The sequence below is a fragment of the Myotis nattereri genome, assembly GCF_964212035.1.
Source record: "Myotis nattereri genome assembly, chromosome: 11".
NCBI lineage: Eukaryota > Metazoa > Chordata > Mammalia > Chiroptera > Vespertilionidae > Myotis > Myotis nattereri.
In genome coordinates, this window is record NC_138086.1 from 63,671,363 (window position 1) to 63,691,691 (window position 20,329).

At 46.1% G+C, this 20,329-nt stretch overlaps 1 protein-coding gene across 1 annotated transcript in view; it reads right to left on the reverse strand.

The window, feature by feature from the left end:
• Nucleotides 1–20,329, reverse strand: part of CPVL (carboxypeptidase vitellogenic like) — a 103,043-nt gene that overhangs the window by 62,489 nt on the left and 20,225 nt on the right. The window contains exons 3-4 of the mRNA XM_081102797.1: nt 16,251–16,372; nt 925–1,039 (exon numbers count right to left, since the gene is read on the reverse strand). Of these exons, the coding sequence (XP_080958923.1) occupies nt 925–1,039; nt 16,251–16,372 (237 nt within the window). The remainder of the gene's footprint in view (nt 1–924; nt 1,040–16,250; nt 16,373–20,329) is intronic.

Below are 20,329 nucleotides of genomic sequence, written 5' to 3' on the forward strand. Positions count from 1 at the left end.
GGAGGTCACTGTTTGATTCCCAGTCAGGGCACATGATTGGGTTGTGGGCTCAATCCCCAGTAGGGGTCATGGGGGAGGTAGCCAATCAATGATTCTCTCTCATCATTGATGTTTCTCTCTCTCCCTCTCCCTTCTTCTCTGAAATATATATATATATATATATATATATATATATATATATATATATATTAAAATAAAACAAACCCCTGTGCTACTTGGTTCATGTAGAACACCCATCAACCAACTATGCAGTACACCCATCTCTCCCACCCAAGGGATCGTCCTCATGTTCCGTCCTCCTGATCCCCTTCCTCCCACCTAACGCCTAAGAGAGCAACCTCAACAGAGTTGGCACACACTTTTCTGCTGAGTCACAAGCTGGGTCACCCTCCAGATTCTAACCCAGGGAAAGTAAACACCCCCTCCCCCACCCCAACCCCCAAAATAGATGGAGGTTCACTTGGGTTACAGCCAAAGTGGCTCCTCCCCCACTTCTTCCTTCATTCCAGTCTCCACCCACAGTATCCTGCTTCCAAGATATCCGATCACTTATGTGACTGAACCGGACAGTGTCCAGTTCCTATGAATAATTAGGGATATAATGCCACCCATTAGGACCATGCTAAAGAGCTTGCCCAAGTGGTAATAAATACCACCTGTTTTCATAGGCCCAGACTGCTTGAGTTAGCAGCAGACTGCAGGAAAATAGCTTAGAACCTTTCACCCAAATTTCAAGGGAGAAAGCAGCCCAGCGGGCAGGCTCACACTGCTGGCCCCTCCTTCTCGGGCAGACACTGTTTTTATAATCTGGAACTGTTAAGCTCCTCCTAGGGGTTCAGTGCACACTCTAAATTACTTCTAGAGCAGATATAAGGTTCAGACGAAGAGTTCTCCACAGGAAAGTAGGGTGCAAGCAATACTTACGGGTCAGGTTTTTGGTGACAATATAAGGTCCATGTTCCACAAAGAGTCCAAACATGGATGAGCTTCCCGGCCCACCCTGCAGCCAGAGAACCACTGGCGCGGTCTCCGAATCTACCTGGAGGGACAGAGAGGCAGTAACCACACAGAGCACTGAGGCTGTGCAATACACACAAGCGAATGTAGGCAAATCTTCAGTCTTTCCCAGCCTGGATCACACCTCATGACGACCTCCCAGACCCCAATGACCCTCTCCACTATAAGCGAAGTACTCCCCCTATTTTGTAGTTTTGAAATAGTATTTGCCTCATATCCTGGGGTCTATCTTACGCCATTGTCTGAATTCTCGCCAATAGTCAGAAATAGTCAGAAAATCCATTGAATGCAGAAGCTGTACCTTTGTATGTCCCTAGGTACCCAGCACACTGCCTGGGACACGGTTACAGCGTTTCAGCTGTTTAAACTTTCGAGGGACTCTTCCATTTGACCAACATATTCCCAAAGAGGCACAAAGAATCCATCGTTCTCAGTAACAGTCTCCCCCCTTCACTGGCCTTTCTGATTTTATTCACTCAGAAGGTGTCCCCAGGGACAACAGCAACTTCATTCAACACAAGGAAACTGAGAAGCATTCAGCCCATGCAAACAGTAACAAAACCCTAAACATCAGGCGGATGTATGTAGGAGATGCCGGGGACGTAAATAAGAAAAGGTCCCTGGGGGGGTTGGGATGCTGCAGTAGTGTCAATGTCATCACTCTCAAAGACAGAGGAGTCGTTAGTTCTTTCATTCAGCCCACACCTGCTGAGCACCTCCTGTGGGTCGGGAAGTATGCAAGAAGGTACACAGCAGAGGGCGAGGAAAGAAGAAAACTCCTTGTCCTCTTCGAGCTTACATTTTCATGGGGAATATAGACAACGTGTAAGTCAATACAGAAATGTGATGATTAAGGAGAATGAAAAGGAAGTACTAGTAAGGGTGATATTAAGAGAGTGGCGGCTGAGAAAGAGGGGCTGCCTTTAGACATGATGATCAGGGAAGGACTCAGTGAGAACCTGAATGTTGAGCTAAGTAAGACCTGAAGGCACAGGAGGGTCCAGTTACCCAAGAGCCTGGGAACAATGCTAAAGACAAAAGGAAATGCCAGGGACATGCTCAAGAAAAAGGACTGGGTGTAGGAGCAGTGGGTACAGACGCTGCCTGCGCCAGTGACTCCTCCAGAGCCATCTAGAAGCAGCTCCGGGGCCTCCACCAGACTCAGACCGGGAGGTGACAGTGAGCCCTTCTGTGACGACATGGCTCATTTGATGTCCGGTCGGCCAGGCTGGGCAAACAAAGATCCTGTTGCTTCCACCCAGAATGAAATGCTGCCTCCTCTTACTTAGCTCAGCCCTAGAGACAAATCGGCACTTGACGAGAAGGTCTGAGAGGATTGGCTCCAAACATGGATGATGTGAGAAGGCTGTGGGCAGAAGGCAAGACTAACTCAAGAGGAGGTGTTCTGGGACGCCTGGTGGAGAACCTGGAGGAAGAGCTGATCATACCGAGTTCTAGCCTTGCGGACAGAGGGGCTAGAGGGATTGCTCTTCTTCAGTCACGAGAAGTTGGGTGCAGAGCTTTGGAAAGGGCCTAAGGAGGCCTTGCTGAAAGAGGGGACAGGAAGAACAGCCACCCTACAAGGGGTTACCTCTGGGGTCTCCTCTCTAGCATCAAGGAATTAAATGGGATACTATTTATGAAGCCCATGGAACGACACCTAACGCATGATAAAGGCACAGTCAGTATAAACTGTGGTTATCACTAAGGAAATAGGTGAAAATGGTAGGAGCCCAGAGTCAGATCGGCAGGCTATAGTTCCAAGAGTCAGCACAGTATAATGGATAAGTCTGGGAGCTCTGGCCCTAAACTGGATTCAAATCCGGACTTTGCTACCCACAAGTTGTGTGACTTTAGGCAGGCTACCTAAGCTCTCTGGACCTCAGTTTCCCCACCTGTGAAATGGAGATCAATCATAGTACCTATGCCACTTAGTTGTTGGGAGGACTAAATAAGTTGATTTTCAGGAAGCCCAGTGGGGGGCATATAGCACGGGTTCTGCAAATGTTAGCTATTGTTATAATAGAGAAATATCAGGAAGTTATAGATGCTTTTAAGGTAAACCATCTCTACAGGAGAGAGTAGAAGTGGGTGCTTTTTCTTGCTCCGTTGGCTGACATCTTCTCTAGTCAATTTTTTTAAATATATATTTTATTGATTTTTTTTACAGAGAGGAAGGGAGAGGGATAGAGAGTTAGAAACATCGATGAGAGAGAAACATCGATCAGCTGCCTCCTGCACACCCCCTACTGGGGATGTGCCCACAACCCAGGTACATGCCCTTGATCGAATCAAACCTGGGACCCTTCAGTCCGCAGGCCGACGCTCTATCCACTGAGCCAAACAGGTTAGGGCTCTAGTCAATTTTTCACTACTTAGTCCTCTTGCCTCAAGTGTTGCGAATGTGCATAAAAAATTCAAGGGAATGAGGAACTTAATGTATATATGTTGAAGAAAGAAAAATTAAAATCAAAGACAGCCTTTCAAAGCTGCTGCAAGGAAGCGGAGTGAGCCCTGGAATTGAGAGCCAGACAGGTTCTGGTCACCTTGACCACATAATAGCTGTGGGGTCCTGGGGGGTCCTGGCCCTCAGTTTCCCCATCCATCAAATGACAATAAAGCCCACCTCACAGGCTTGCCTGAGGCCCCGATGAAAAAAATACGTCATGGCACAATACTCTGAACTCTCCTGTGCTGAATAAATACAACCGGCTCCAACTGTGCCTCTTTTGTTTGAAGAAGTGATTTTTATCTCCGCTTAGATCCTCTAAGTTGCTATTCAATACCACTCACCAGGACCACCTTCCACTTGTATTCATGCAGTAGAAATACTAGACAGGGAGAAACAATGGGATCTGAGTGGGATTATTCTAGCCTCCAGGAGGTAAAATACAGTGAGTCCACCCATCCAGTGGACATCCAGCACCCCCACCTCAACACACACACACACACTTCCTCCCTAACGGGCACCTGAGCCTCTAGAAGCCACGGTGTGCTACACACGAACTTGTGGCTCTCAACCTCGGCCTCCCATTAAAATGACCTAGAGAGCTTTAAAACACAAACAAAGAAACAAACAAAAAAACTATTGCCTAGGCCCAAATCCCAGAGCTTCCAAATCTATTGGTATGGGGTGAGCAGACATCAGTCTTTTCTAAAGTTCCCAGGTGGTTCAGTGTGCAGGCCGGGCTGAGAATCTGGCAGGACCATGGGGGGGGGGGGGGGGGGGTTGCCCGCTTGGATGCCCCGGGCCATCTGGTCTCCACCCTATCCTCCCTGGCTTTTCATGTCCCTTCCTGTGACCTGGCACAATGAGAGAGCTCCCAGCTCTCAGAAAAACAGCCTGATCCTGAGAGGCCACACTACAAAGTCAAGCCGAGCACCTCAGTGCCAAACATCTTGATTATGCCACTTTGAAGGCCAGGATACGGCATTCCTGGGATGCTTACACCCTCAGAGACCTGCATGTACACCTCTCACCTCAGCTGCCCTTGCTCCTCAAGTTTACTTTCCTAAAGGAGGTGAACTTCAACCGCCCTTGAACAAGCCCATTTTTTAAAGGAAACTCCATGCACACATCTTTCTTCCCTGACAGGCCAACCGACCTGTGAGCTAATATTGCCCTGATCCGGAATGACGTGCAAAAGTCGGATGCTGGAAGATAAAGATTTACAAGGTCAAAGCTAAAAACCCAAGTTAGGGTTGTCACAGTATGCAGACTTTTGTAATACAATGCGACATTGTAATATAATAACATATAAAATGATTATTCCATAAGAATGGCATAAAATTATTAGGTGACAATTCTAAGGTGATATACTTAGCGCTCAATCGGGAGAATGCAGCCCTTCCCCTACTCTCCACCCATCCATTAGGCAAGGACAAATGTGAATGAAAACATACTGAACCAAGCGACATTGCAGAGCTTGGGATCAAATGAAGTAAAAAAAACTGCTTTAATTCATTTACAGTTTTTTTTACAAAATTTAAGACTAAAAATATTTACTGTTTGAAGCCATAAATCAAGAGTGTGTGAAGCAAGAGAAATAGGGCATTGATTTTTTTTGCCAAAAGTTTTAAAACTTTTACTTAAAACATTTTATATTACAAAGAAAGTACTTATTCATAATAATTTTTATTCAAATGGGGTATACAAAAGTTCCCTAGAGATGATCATGAGATGTTTAGTCTTCCAAATTTTTCTCTATGCACCCCCACACACAGAAATATATACGTATCTTGTAGATATTATGTATGCTATATAATATTTTATTCAAAAATAGGATCAGGCTATAAATAATACTCTGTATTTGCTGCATTCACTTATCAACCTTCTGTGAAAATTTCTTCATGTCAGTGCATATCATCATTTGGCGGAGGAGTATGACACTGAATTTACAACAATGTATTCATTCATTAAACCTATAACACAGACTACTCATAGGCATTACCCTAGAGCTGGGGACAGAGACCAGTTCCCACTCATGCACAGGTCAGACACTGAATGATTAAAAGCATGGATTTTGGCACCAGACTGCCAAGGTTTGAATTCCAAATACACTATTTTACAGCTGTGTGTCGTTGGGCAAGTTACTTAATTTCTCTGTTTCTCAGTGTCCTCTGCTTAAAAATAAGAAGACAAAGAATGTCTATCTTATATGGTTGTGGTGCAGATTCAAATAGTGAACATATCACAGCACTTACAGCAGTGCCTGGCATACTTATCTAAATGTTAGATCCGATTAATTTTTCTGGTGAGGTGGGATATAAAGAAGTGATTAAATGGGTGCTATTAGAGAGTAATGGAGGGACAAGATAGTGAATACTTTAAGAATGCCTCTAGTGATAGCTTAACACTTGGACTGAAAGATGAGTAATTCCCTACTGATAAGCATTTATATATTAATTAAAAATCAAATCAAATCTCTCTTAAGGACATATAGGTTAGAGTAGTGTAGCAAATACTGATGATTAAAAGAAGGGACAAATAAGTTTAAAATATAAAAAGAATTCTAAATATTTAAGTGAGAAGTCTGTCTTGCAACAGAAGAGTATGGGCATGCAGGTCCCATAAACCAGAATTTTTTTGTTGATGAACAATAAACTATGGCTTTGCCTCAGAAGCCCTTTTCAATTCTCTGATGACCCCTGGTGGCCAATTCATGAACTTATACACTCCCTCAGGGTTTGCTCCAGAATGAACAACCCAGAAGGAGGCAGGTTATCTATTCCGTTTTTATTTTTTTGTTTGTTTTGTGTGTTTTCCTTTGTTTTTAAAATCCCCAAAGAAGGAAATTTTACAATTTCTCACATCAGTGCATTCCATTATTTGTTCACAATGCTGGTAAAAAATCGACCCTAGTATAGGTTGCCATTCGAAGAAAGTAAAACTCATTTATTTGATTTAACATTCTGCGTATAAAGAGAGTCTTAGAAACCGGGTGTTTTTTCCTTTCTCCTTGCCTCTAAGCAAGGATAGTGGAGCTAAACTAGTACTACTCCTCCTGCCCCATTGGACTTGCCGCCTATGGATAGCATCCCCTGATACCCTGAGTCTTCCCTTTCACCCTGCCCCTCATCAAGCGATACCCATCTCCTGATCCATCCTCCCAAGCCCTCTTCTATGTAACATGGTAGAGATAACCTTCTATTCAGGCCTTACACCTATCACTGAGGCAGTAAGCTCATACACTGGGGTGGGGAAGGGTGTCGAATAAAGACTTGTCAATTCCAGCACTCTTGGGTACCATGATTCTATTTTACAGAGGACTCATTGGAGTGGCTCTAGGGATTCGTAGGTATCTCGACAAATATTAGGGCACCATTTTCTGCCAATGCCCAGGGCTGGGTACATACTCCAGCCAACCCCTACTTCCCACCCCCAACAAGAAACACCACACTTTATAAGAGAAAACAGCAACTAAACCACCAACAGACCAAAATCAATGGTACCACTTAAGATGAGAAGTACAATTAGTAAATTAATTAAGGCTCCCTTCACACTTCTATATGCAGAGGCGGATCATTTGTTTGGTTTAAGTAACGTGCTCTATCGTAATTGAAGTCATTAGTACCCCAAGCAAATGTCTTGAAATTCCCCCAAGTATGTTTGAATGGACTCCCATTTTGCCACAGAGATTCCAGTTCAGATGATTCTTCAGCTGCTACACTAATGGTGTTCACCAGGGCAGAGCTTTTTATTTAAGGCAATTGGTTTTGTGACTAAAATCATTAACTAGGTACCTTAATAGCATTTTAATTCTACGCACACACACACACTGCCAGCATATACTAGCCACTTGCTTAAGCTATTCTGTGCTTTTTCAGAGGAATTTTACTTATAGTGGTTGGTGTTAACCACTCACGAAATCTTCCTTTATTACGATTGTTGCCACTGTACCATCAGACGGAAAATGAACTTTTCAAATTTTTTTGTTTTGAGCCTCCTTACATCACTCAAGAAACCACTGGCTCTTGTCAAGTTTTGAATTGTCCCATTTATTTGAGCCAACTCACACCACACTAGAATCCTTCCCATCTTTCTCCTTCCTAACCTTTCTACTCACCTCTCATTCCTTTGTGAGGTAGTTATGTCTTCTGTTTGTGCTCCTTGCGGACTTTAGAAGGAATGGGGGAGGTGAAGGGGGAGAAGAGAAAAAGCCTGACTTTCCCTACTTGATGCAAAGATGCAAAGAAAGAAATGGCTGAAAGAGTTAGTTGCTTTCTTCTCTATGTTAGGTTTTCATTTCTCAAAGGGAATCATGCACACAAAGGTTTCTGCACAGTTCAAATATATCTATGAATGGAAAGAACTATAACATCATTTTAGCTACTTTCTTCCTGTTTTCTCTCACCTACCTTCTATTCTTCCAGATCCCTAATGCCCTACATAGATAGCAAAAAGAAGATGGTGAAAGTTCAGAGAAAACTAATGTCCATGACTTCCAAATCTTTGCTGTATGGCTACTGGATTCATAGCCATCTCTGGTTAAGACATATTTTGAGAGATGTGTTCAGCCCACACCCCTTTCTCTAAAAAGTGATTCTGTGTTTACCAGTAGAAAGGGCCCATTGGTGATGTTATGTCACATGACCCAGCTCCTTCAGCCTTAGCTGACTGGCCCAAGAAAGAACACCTGACCCAAACTGGACCAATTACATCATGTCCCTAGGAGAAGTACTAGTTAATTTCTGTTGATTGAGACAGGTAAACTTAGAAAATGTAGGGTAGCCATCTTCTGCCAAATACCTGGGAAAGCAATGCATGTTGATCTGCCAAGAGAGAAGAATGAAGCACAACAAGATGACCCTATGATCTGGGACAGGATAAGGCTGAGACAGAAAGACTGGCTGCCCTGGCTTCTGATTTCAGTTCCTGGTTCCTTAGGCCAGACAACACTTTTTGCTCTTGGTGTCTCCAGGCAGGGAAGAAGGATTTAGAATGGGGTGGCTACCTGAATTAGGATTCAACCAAACAATAGAAACCACAGTAACTTTAATTTTAAAATGTTCATTTTTTTGGGGCCTGGCCAGCATGGCTCAGTGGTTGAGCATTGACCTATGAACCAAGAGATCATGGTTCAATTCCCTGTCAGGGCACATGCCCATGTTGAGGGCTTGATCCCCAGTGTGGGTGTGCAGGAGGCAGCCAATCAATGATCCTCTCTCATCATTGATGTTTTTATCTCTCTCTCCCTCTCTCCCTTCTTCTCTGAAATATATTTTTTAAAAATATTTTCCTTTTTTTTCGCCGAAACCGGTTTGGCTCAGTGGATAGAGTGTCGGCCTGCGGACTGAAAGGTCCCAGGTTCGATTCCGGTCAAGGGCATGTACCTGGGTTACGGGCATATCCCCAGTGGGAGATGTGCAGGAGGCAGCTGATCGATGTTTCTCTCTCATCGATGTTTCTGACTCTCTATCTCTCTCCCTTCCTCTCTGGAAAAAATCAATAAAATATATTTTTTTTAAAAAAAAGTAAATAGATTCTTAAAAAATATATATATATTTTCCTTTTTAAAAATTATTATTTATTTTACTTGGAAACATTGACCTTCAATGTTCCAAGTCTGTTACAATTTCCAGTGTTTGCTCTGGCCTGCATCAGCCATGAGCAAGCATGAGGAGCTACATTCTCAGTGTTGGGCAAATGCTGGGGAATAGGAAATATTTAATATAAAACATATTCATTATAACGGGAGGATAACCATAGACATGTAAAGTGAATTCTAAAGAACATCGTGAGTTCAGGAAGAGTACCATGGATGGACAAACCTATAAAGTATGAATGGGGCCCTTCCCAAGGCTCCAGTCTGGACCTCCTTGGAGAAGGGGTGGCTACAGCCCACTGGGTGGCTGAGAAGTTCACTAGGGGGCCTGTCCCCAAACTGCCAACAATCCTGGACACATAGGAAAAGCCTCCAGAGGCGGTGGGCTGTGGCTGGCGGGGGTGGGGGCACAAAGGAAGTCAGAATATTGGGAGCCCAGTGGCTTGAAGGGTGACACACCACCAGGAGTGCACGGTATCCATGATGGGAGGGCTGTGGGAAGCCAGCCTTGGGGTGTAGGTGGTCAAGGCTGGTAAGAGGGCTGTAGAGAGAGCTGGGCTGCAGGAAGCCAGCTCACTGGCAAGGCCTGAGATGAATGGTGTCCATGTTGAGGGAGCCATAGCCAGGTGGTCATCCCTGGAACGGAGCCAGGACTGTGTGCCTGCTGAGGGTCTTCATGGTCTGGGTACCCAGCTCAGGCAGAGTGCCACTGAATGTCCCCTCACACATACTGCTGACAAACTAGGCAGCAGGGTGAAGGGAAGGCAAAACACGGGACAAGGGAACAGGAAGAGATGCCAACTTCCTCTTGCAATGTCCCTCCAGCACCCTCTACTGACGAAGCTTCATATCATGTTCGCTGCATAAGAAAATGTTTCAAGTTCTATTATCACAGAGCAAGTAAGAGAGGGGAATTGAGTCTGAGAAGCAAAAAACAAAACAAAAACAAAAAACCAGTAGCAAAATACTGGCAGTCACCACTCTGGAAGTTCTCGTTGTTCCAAGATGTCACAGTCACAGCCCAAAAGCTCATGACAAGAGGCTGTGTTAGTATCGAATGCTGTATAACATGTCTCCAGAACTTAGTGGCTTAAGACAATAATCACTTATTATCTCTCCTGTTTTCTGTGGGTCAGGAATTCGGGGGTATCTGGATGGACAGCTCTGGCTCAGGGTCTCTCATGAGGTTGCAATCAAGTTATCAGCCAGAGCTGCGGTCGCCTGAAGGCTTGACTTGGGCTAGAAGAACTTCATCCAAGGTTGGTGGAGGCCCCATGTCCTTCCATACGGGTTTGTCCATATGGCTGCTTTAGCACCTGGCTTCCCTTGAAGTGAGTGATCCAAGAGACCAAGGCAAAGCAGCTTTGTCCTTTAGAGGCCTTGGAGGTGACACACCATCATTTCTGCTATAACGTATTGGTCACAAAGGCTGGCCTGGGTTCAATGTGGAAGGGGATGAGAGAGGAACATGCGGACCCAGAGACGAAGATCACTGGCGGCTCTCTTGGAGGCTAGTTAGCACAGAGGCCAAGAATTCAAGGGCTCATTCACTCAACCTAGACCGTGACGTGGACTTCTTGGATGTTTCTATACCTTAGGTTGCACATTTAGGCATGTCTTATAGGCAAGCCAACTAACACTGTCAACCACAGAAGGGAAGACTGGAAAGGGTCCTTAGAAATCAACCAGGTTCAACATGTTTATTTCTGTATGACAACACGGAGGCCCAGAGAGCATGGATGCCCTGTCCTAAGTGGTACAGCCGGTAACTGCAGTCCCAGAACTAGAATCCCGGCGTCCTGACTCTAGTTCTTTCTTCCCAAATTCAAGCCCACTGCACTGGAATCACTGTGGTGCTCTTAGAAATGTCGATCCCTGGCCCCCCTCCAGGCCTACTGGATCGGAATCTGCTGGGAGGGGCTGGACACCCAGCAGGGGAGTCTGTCCTATTTGTAAAGCTCCCCAGGTATTTCTGAGCAGCCACCATCAGTCTGGGAGCCACTGGGCTCCACCACCTTGATTGCTTCTGCCACCCAGAGGAGGGAGTGAACCCAGCACAGGCTGAGGCCCAGCAGAGCCTGATTCCATGTCTTCATGCCAGGGGGGCTGTCCCGCTGGCTCCTGGGTACTCCTGGGGACACACTCTCCCCCCTGCAGAGAGAATGCCTTGTGCTTTGGCTTGCACTGGATTGTGGACTGTGTTAAATGCACCTGGTCCCGTGCACTTGATTTTCCTGGCGTCTGATGAAGTAAGATGGGCTCCTGCATGATCCTGAAAGGGAGGGAGCACCTCAAATGTTGCCTCCAGGTGCCCCGTGCCTCACTTGTCCCAGCCTTTCTAACTCCTTGATATGAAACAGACCTTTCTCAGTCACCAGATCCTCAGACTCCAGGAATCCCAGCCATTCCCTGTGGCTAGAGGAGCAAGACAGGGGGTCCTTAGTGGAGGGACCCTTAGTGGAGGGGCCCAGGCCCAACTCTAAACATCTCAGGTTTTGGCTCCATGACATTTGAGGTAAATAATCTGTAAGTCTAGGCTAAATGCTTCCAACAAATTACCTATATTCCTACAAGAAAGTTAAATATTAGATAATTCCCAATGTGAAGGATAGTAATTAAAAAAAATAAAATAAACATGCTTCTTTATCTTCTTAAAAGTGGAAAAGCCACAATTCTGCTTTGTAATTTTCTTACCCAGTAGCAATTCATCCACAGTCTTGCCTGGCATTCAGCTACTTCCATTTTGGAATCTCCCCCAACTTCCTGTCTCCTTTAATTTCCCAAATTGTGCCAATAATGAGAAAACTAATAAAGATAATAATGATAATAATAAAATAGTAACAACAGCAACTGTACTATGTATCAGGCACCAATGTAAGGGCTTTCCAACATTATCTCATTGGTCTCAAAACCATTGTTCACAAGGTATTTTGGTCCTCATTTTAAAACAAACAAAACAACCAATGCTCAAAGAAGTTAAAAAAAAATGTGCCCAAGGTTGCATTTGGTCCAAGGAGCAGTCAAGATTTTATGCCTGATTGACTAAGTCAAGTGTCTTCTGGGTCTAGTTTTCTCCGGATCACCGAGTGGCCATCAAGAGTTAAGATCTCTCTGTCCCAGATCTAGTTTTAAATTCCAGTTCTGCCAATTTCTTGTTGGGCAATTGGAGACTAATTATTTAATCTCTGTAACCTCTTCATTTACAAAATGAGGATAATAATTCCTTCCTCATGTGGTTCTTGAAAGGATTAAATTTTTAAAAAATGCAGTGTTCAGCACAGAGTCAACGTTCAATTAACAACAGCCATCATAATTGTACATTTTATTTGCTTCATTATACTGTTTATCCCATGCAAAATGCCTATTCATTTCGCTTGCTGACTGTTTCCCCACTGCACACCAATTTCTAGTTCTAGAATCCATTCTACCCTGATTTGTATACAATAACAGGGGAGTCTCGCAGAAATAACAGGAAAACAAAACTAATTTGAGAAACAGCAGCCCGAAAAATTACTCAGAGGATATTACAAATGTGGCATCCTTCCTGGCTCTCTTATTTTCTCTACCTCCAGCTTTTCTAAGGGGTCATTTCTCTCCTGATGACAATATCAGCTGCTTCCCCGAGACAGGCCACGGATTAATATTTCTGCCAAATAAAAGGAACTCTTCCCCCATCTGGGTGACCGCTGCTTCTCCTTCACCCAAACTGGCCGGTTCCATAATTTATGACCCAACTGACTGGGCAGGAATGGCTGCTCTGGGGCCTCAGAGACGGGGCTCTGCAGGTGGGCCCCGGTCAGGAGGTCTTGGAACAATCTATTCTGGACGCCTTGAGGTGACAGCTGTCAGTGGCACTGTCTTTTCATTGCTGCCTCTCTCCCCTGAAGCTTGGTGTATCGTGTCCAATAGGACAGACACTATGCTTCCGTGTCTTCCTTCCCGGCATGGTGGCCTTGAGCTTTTGTCTTCTGGGATCATCTTGAATGCGTTTAGGGCTACCTGAATGGTCCCCCAAAACAGAATCTGGTCAGGAGATGCACAGCCAGGTCTTCATTTAATTAAGGGGGGAACCCCAACAGCTCAGCCATTGTGTCATGCAGGGGGTGGGGGTTTCAGAGCTCAGTCTAGCAACCGGGAGAGGGTGCAGATCCTAAGCCCGTGTTCCTAACCAGCTGTCCTGCCCCTGTGTCACCTACACTGTAGACAAAGCCAGTCGCCCTCAGAGGCAACCTAAGAAAGAGAAGACTAGGGCTTTGTTTTGTTTTCAAAACAGAAGATCACTTCCCTCACCATGAGTTCCTGTTTTCACAAATCTGGATCATTAGAGAAGACTCACTATGCAGAAGTCATTGAGGAACTTACTGGTATCAAAAGCAGCCACAAAGCAGAAGAGAAAGCGAGGAATCAGTTTCTGAGGCCAGGGCTGGGGTGGTGGTGGGAGTGAGGGTGGCGGTGGGGGTCGGGGGACAGGGAGTGCAGTGGGGGCTGAGGCCCCCAGCAGGCCTCAGAGGAAAACCAAGCAGGATTAGGGAAGCTGATCCCCACAGGCTGCACTCGCCTCCTCAGTCCCCCGTTCTAGCCCTCATCCCGGGGGCGCTCATGGGACAGCGCCTCCTCCATCTGGGTTTGCCTGCTCTAGAAGTTTCTGGAGAAAAGAAGTGTGGGCCACTTTGGGGTGAGGAACACTGAACACAGGGCGGTGGCCCATAGGCTGGATGATTTCTCAAGCATGCCCTGCCTGTTAATTCTCCCAATTTCAGGTCACAGTCTCTGGGGGGAGTTGGAGGTGATTCTCAAATACAATAAAATGTGAGAATCACTGAGAATACATTGAGAACCACTAATCTAGGCAAACTTTTCAAGCATTCATTTTACAAAGAAGTCTGGCCACCAAAGATACCCACATCCTAATCCCCCAAACCTGTGACTGGGTTCACCCCATGGCAAAGGGGAATTACCGTTGCAGAGAGAATCAAGCTTGTTAGTCAACTGACCTGCATATAGCAGGGAGAGTTTCTGGGATTATCCAGGTGGGCACAGTGTAATCACAAGGGTCCTTCAATGTAGAAGAAGGAAGCAAAAGACAAGAGTCAGAGCAGGCAAACTGGCTATGGTGTCAGCCAAAGCAATGCATGTGAGGACTCAACCTACCAAAGCAGGATTTGAAAATGGAGGAGGGGGCCGCTAGCCAAGGAATGCAGGCAGCTTCCAGAAACTGCAAAAGGCAAGGAAACAGACTCTCCCCCAGAGCTTCCAGAAGCAGCGCAGCCCTGCCAACACCTTGACTTTAGCCCAGTGAGACCTGTCAGACTGCTGGCCTACCGAACTGTGAATCAATGCATGTGTGCTGTGCAAGCCACTACGTTTGTGATCATTTGTGCAGCAGCAATAGAAGACACATAGAAGACATGATAAATGTCTGTACTTAATGATATTAATAAATATGATATTAAAAACACAATTGTACATTGTGGCTTCCGAAAGGTGTAAAGTTTAAGAGACTTCCAAGAACACAGGGATAATTTCCACCTGTTAGGATTAGGTCATATTTCTAGGCTTAATTTCTATCAACTCTCCCTAAGACAGATGTGCTGGATATTTGCATGTTTTCCTGATTGATTTTGAAGGTCCATTTTTTGCTCTGTGCCCTGGAAGGCAGACCTCTATGGACAAGACTCCCTCACCCTCTGGATTCCAGTTTGGTTCCACCAATGGGAGGTGCCGAGCTTGTATCTATACAACCCTGAGAGTGAATCCCTCCTTAAATCTTGTGCTCTAGGTTGCTCACCTGCCTCACTCCACAGTAACACCAAGGAAGAGATAAGAAACTCTCTAGGGTCCAGGAAAGACTTTCCAGAGTAGATGACAGCCTAAGGACTACCAAAAAGTGTCTAGAATTCCTCACCATTTCTTACATGCCTCCCCCGACCCACAACTATGTGGTGAATTCCATCAGAGGCCGTGACTGGGAAAGCAGAAATGAGAAGTTTAGAAAATGCCGGTGTGGCTCAGTGGTTGAGCATTGATCCAGGAACCGAAAGATTGCCGTTCAGCTCCCGATCAGGACACATGTTGGGGTTGCGGGCTCAATACCCAGAAGGGGGCATGCCAGAGGCAGCTGAAGGATGATGTTTCCCTCTCATTGATGTTTCTATCCCTCTATCTCACCCCCTTCCTCTCTTTTTAAAAATCAGTAAAACATATTTTAAAAATACAACCCAACAGTACCAACAGAAGTAATTTAATTGGAAAACCATCCTGGATTAAGCAATTTACCCAGTCATTAGATATGTAGCACTGCTATATGCAAATAATATGCAAATATAAATAAGATCCTCCATAGGGACTGCTTTTTCAGTGTTTTCTCTGGCTTCTAAAGCAAATCCAATTTGGAAAATAAAAATAGAAAATTACCCTGTGGTGGGATAGCATTTGTTTATGCATCTCAGCACCTCTACCAATACCCCCAACAGTGCCCAGAAGCCTAACATGATTTGTTCATGCTGAAGAACTATGTGACCTTGAAGTAAGCTTATTAGGATTAGTAAAGTACAAGGATACACCTACCTGTGTGTATTATGGACTTGAGAGGGTGAGTGGCCCCCTCGTCCAGGATGCCAACCTAGATCACCTCAATCCTCCATCCCTCCCCCAAAGGTCCAGAGTAGATGGGTTCAGTTTCCTCTCCTGTGTCTTCACAGAGTACTGCTTAATTCATGGTACTGACTTCATGAAGGAGTGAGTGTAGGAATATTAATCGGCCTAGCAAAATCCACAGAGAGGGCAACCATCCACGACCAAAATCAACCACCTTTAGCCATGCTTATATGCATTACCTGTGAACTTCAAGAGTCCCCCACTGCTTATCCTCGTTGGCTTCCCACTACCCTGGGTATTTTTTAGAACAAAACAACAAAGAGATAGGAAGAAGGCGGCGGCAGGAAGAGGTGGCAGGATTCATATTCCTAATAAGGCTGCGGGACTTTGAAAGCTGGACCTCTCTGCAAACATTGGTTTCCTGCCCATAAACAGGAACACCACACAGAGTCACTTATTTTTAGAAAAAAATCTAAAATAAATTTTAAAACCCACCATTCTTCATTGAGTTGTAGGTTAACATTTCCACCCTGGAGGGAGCATAGCCCGCCCTTGAGTGGCAGTTCCATGAGGGTGCTGGCGCAGGCTTACCAGGGCCGGGAAGAACCAGAAGAAGAGGTTGCTGTTGTAAGTGTTATTCACAGTGAGGAAGCCGGCGTAGCTCTCCACCTGATTCTGTCCTGGGAAAGAAGCCACCGCACTCAATCGTCTCCCTAGTGAGAGAAAAATTCACCCAAGGATTAGAGAGATGATACAGGGTTAGCCACCTCCTCCCAGGGGCCAGGTCTACGATGCAGTGATCAGAAAGGCTATGAGGGTGGGCAGAAGGATGCTCACTGCAGGGAATCCCAGCATGCTCTGGTCAAGTCCACATCGTCTACATATGCAATTTAGCCAAGGACAGTGGCACCTTTAAGATTTTTTTTTTTGGTCCCCAAATATAATTTATAAGTGATGATAAATTTTGTTCTTTTTTTTTTAAAATATATTTTTATTGCTTTTTCACAGAGAGGAAGGGAGAGAGATAGAGAGAGTTAGAAACATCGATGAGAGAGAAACATCGATCAGCTGCCTCCTGTACATCCCCCACCAGGGATGTGCCCGCAACCCAGGTACATGCCCTTGACCGGAATCGAACCCGGGACCTCTCAGTCCGCAGGCTGACGCTCTATCCACTGAGCCAAACCGGTTTCGGCGATAAATTTTGTTCTTATTAAAAGAACAAAAACAATCACCTAATCTCAGTTCCACTTGAGAAGGTAAGTAAACCAAGGTGCTCACACTGGGTACCTGGAGGGCCAGGGCAGAGTAAAGTCACCTGACGCCAGAGGAGGGGTTGCAAGAGAAGCAACGTAGCCAAGTAGCCCTCAGCCTTGGGAGGCCTGGATCCTGCACACGCCCCTGGTCATGGAGGCCAAAGGCCGGCTCCGCCCATGAGGGGACATGCACTGAGGCCTGCGGGAGCGGGATGGATAAGGATGGCTGGGGAGGGAGGGGAAAGGCAGACAGTGAGAGTGAGGGCGGCCTCGTGGCGACTCAGAGGGAGCCAAATAAGACGATGAGACAGTTGTAGAGGGCAGAGATCTTATGGCAGCAAAGGGACAAGGACAGCAGGGGAGGAAGAGGGGGAAGAAATGTTCATATAGCTAAGGCCACCCAGAAGGAGATAATACTGATAGGAGCTAACACTGAAAAGGTCAATGTACATTAAATGGCAGGTATAATTATTATCCCCACTGGACAGGTGACAAAACGGAAGCACAGACAGGTTAAGTGACTTGCCCAAGGTCACACAGCTACTCAAGGGAAGCTGAGGTTTAAACCTCAGAGTCCCTCTCCCACCCTCCCCACGGCCTCTCACTGGAGAGTTAGTCATAAGGGGTGAGGTAGAAGGGGAAGCAGTGATTAGGAAAGGAGTGGGGAAGGAACAGAAAGTAGGTGACGGGCATCGTGGGGAAGTGGATGGGGAAGTATGGGTAAAGACGAGTCCTGTAGTGGTGGCAAAGCAAGGGTCCCCGATAAAAACAAACGACTCAAGAAAAGCCATTTAAGTCTGAGACATACTAGTTGGAGACTGGCTAGTGGACAGGATCGGCGAGGAAGCCTGATCCTTCACACACGCCACTGACTAACGATGCCTGTGTGGGTCCCAGGGCCCTCGGGCCCCGCAGTACTGATGGTTCACGTGTCTTCCCAACTGGGCGTCCAGGGACAGCACTGATAGGGCGCAGTAGCCACAGAGCGAACGTGTGCACTCAGGGAATCGGTGCGACCAATCAGGGTCCGACCCCAGAAATGGTTGTTAACTTTCACCAGCACACCACTGCTCTGGGCCACAAGTTCTCTTTTCAAATGATGGGCCTCCTGAAAGGGAAACTCATCTTCACCAACTACACCATGCTGTTCCTTTTTCTAGTGCTTTGCTGATCCTACTACTACTGACCAGCTCTGTGACCCTTTTATAATTTTTTTGGTAATCCTCGCCCAGGATATTTTCCCATTGATCTTTAGGGAGAGTGGAAGAGAGAGGGAAAGACAGAGAGAAGCATTGATGTGAGAAGAAACACATCGATTGGTTGCCTCCTGCACGAGCCCTGACCAGGGCCTGGGCCAGGGAGGAGCCTGCAACCGAGGTACACGCCCTTAACTGAAATTGAACCCTGGACCCTTTGGTTCACGGGCCGACGCTCTATCCACTGAGCCAACCCAGCCAGGGCTCTGTGACCCTTTTAACAGGCAGAGGTTTGGCCCATCTGGGCTCCAGCTTCTCACCTAGGAAAGTGGATGGCACTGAGTCTATGCACACAAAACCTGGAGAAGAGAAGCCGGCTTGCAGGGCACATCGCTGTGGTTGCCTTTGAAATGCGTCCCCTGACTGGGAACAGGGGCACCTGGGAGCAGAGGCGATGGTGGGGACACAGGGAAGGTGGCAGTTTCCTGAGGGTCCTGCTAGGCCAGCACAGCAGGGAAAACATGGTTTCCCGGTTGGACAGACCTGGGCTGGCGGTCCTGGCCAGGCTTTCTAGCAGGCCACTCCACCTCTGAGCCTCTTTCCTTTCATGCGAAATGTGCATGCCTCCCCCACCTTGTGAGGGTCAAATGAAAACATGCAGATGAGCCCTCACCGTGAGGCTGGGCATAATATAAGGGCTCAAGCAAAGGGAGGGACGGTCACCGCCCGCCCAGGCCACCCCAGGAGCAGTCTGGAAGACTCTCCCCTTCTCTGCCTCAGCCCAGTTCCCTCCCATCCAAGGCTGCTTAACCCAACCTCGCCAGCTCTGCCCCTCGTCTTGCAATGAGATCTACCTCCCCACCAGAAAAAGACAGAGAAAAAGGGAGACAGATGGATTTGAAGAAAAGGAAAAGGGCGAGAGATGTTTAGTGGGCGCCGTCCTCCTAACCACACCCTTCCCTCCTACAGACACCGCTTCCCTCTCCCCTTCCTTGCTTGCACTTCAATTAGCGCAAAACAGGGTCACCCTCCAGGGTTGGGCTGCAGTTAAAACACTTGTTTTGGCCGAAACCGGTTTGGCTCAGTGGATAGAGCTTCGGCCTGCGGACTGAAAGGTCCTAGGTTCAATTCCGGGTCAAGGGCATGTACCTGGGTTGCGGGCACATCCCCAGTGGGAGATGTGCAGGAGGCAGCTAATCGATGTTTCTCTCTCATTGATGTTTCTAACTCTCTATCTCTCTCCCTTCCTCTCTGTAAAAAATCAATAAAATATATTTTAAAAAAAACCACTTGTTTTGAGGCCATTTTTCAAGTGGAAATAGGACATGATATTCGTTTCAGATGTGCAACCAGATGATTGGACATTTGTGTATATTGTGAAATGATCATCACAGTAAGTCTCATTAACATCTGTCACCACACAGCTATACAATGTTTTTCCTTGTGATGAGGACTTTTAAGATCTATTCTCTTAGCAACTGTCAAACATGCACCATAGTACCATTAACTATAGTTGCCATGCTGTACATTACATCCCCAGGATGTATTTTTTTTTAATAGCTGGAAGTTTGTACCTAAAAAACACTTTTGAAATGTTTCTCACAAAGCTGTTAATATTCTGAAAATCAGAGACCTCTCCCCCCAAAAGGAGGGCAGAGAACTGAAGATGAGGAGTTGGGAATGAATATTGGTGTGAATCAGGAGGGGTAAGAGAGCAGGAGATGGTTCCTGAAAAAAGAAGAGAAAAAATGAGAACCATCAAAGTAGAATGAGGAGAGAAAATATATGATGGACAGGACATGACGGAGTCATCCATCTCTCTGAGAGTAGCCCGGCACCAGGTCCGCTGGCCGGCTCTGAAAATGACTCGGCTCAGCCAGCCCGCTCTTTCTGAGCACCCCAAGCGGTTTCTCTGCTACCTGTACTTACTCAGGTTCATTTCCTACCTGCCCTTCTAGGTCAGGGACTATCAGAAAGCAAGGACTTTGTCTAGTTTATCTTTGTGCCCCTGGGGACATACCATGCTGACTTATACACTTATGGCATTCAATACATATTGTTAATGAATGAATGTGAATGAATGAATGAATGAATGAATGAGCTAAAACAGGCCACACTGATAATGTACTAGAATTAGCTTCCTTCTACAAAAACCTTTTAGGGCAGGGAGGCCTTATTAAGATCTTAAGAAATGCAGAGAAAACTTTTCTCTGGCCCA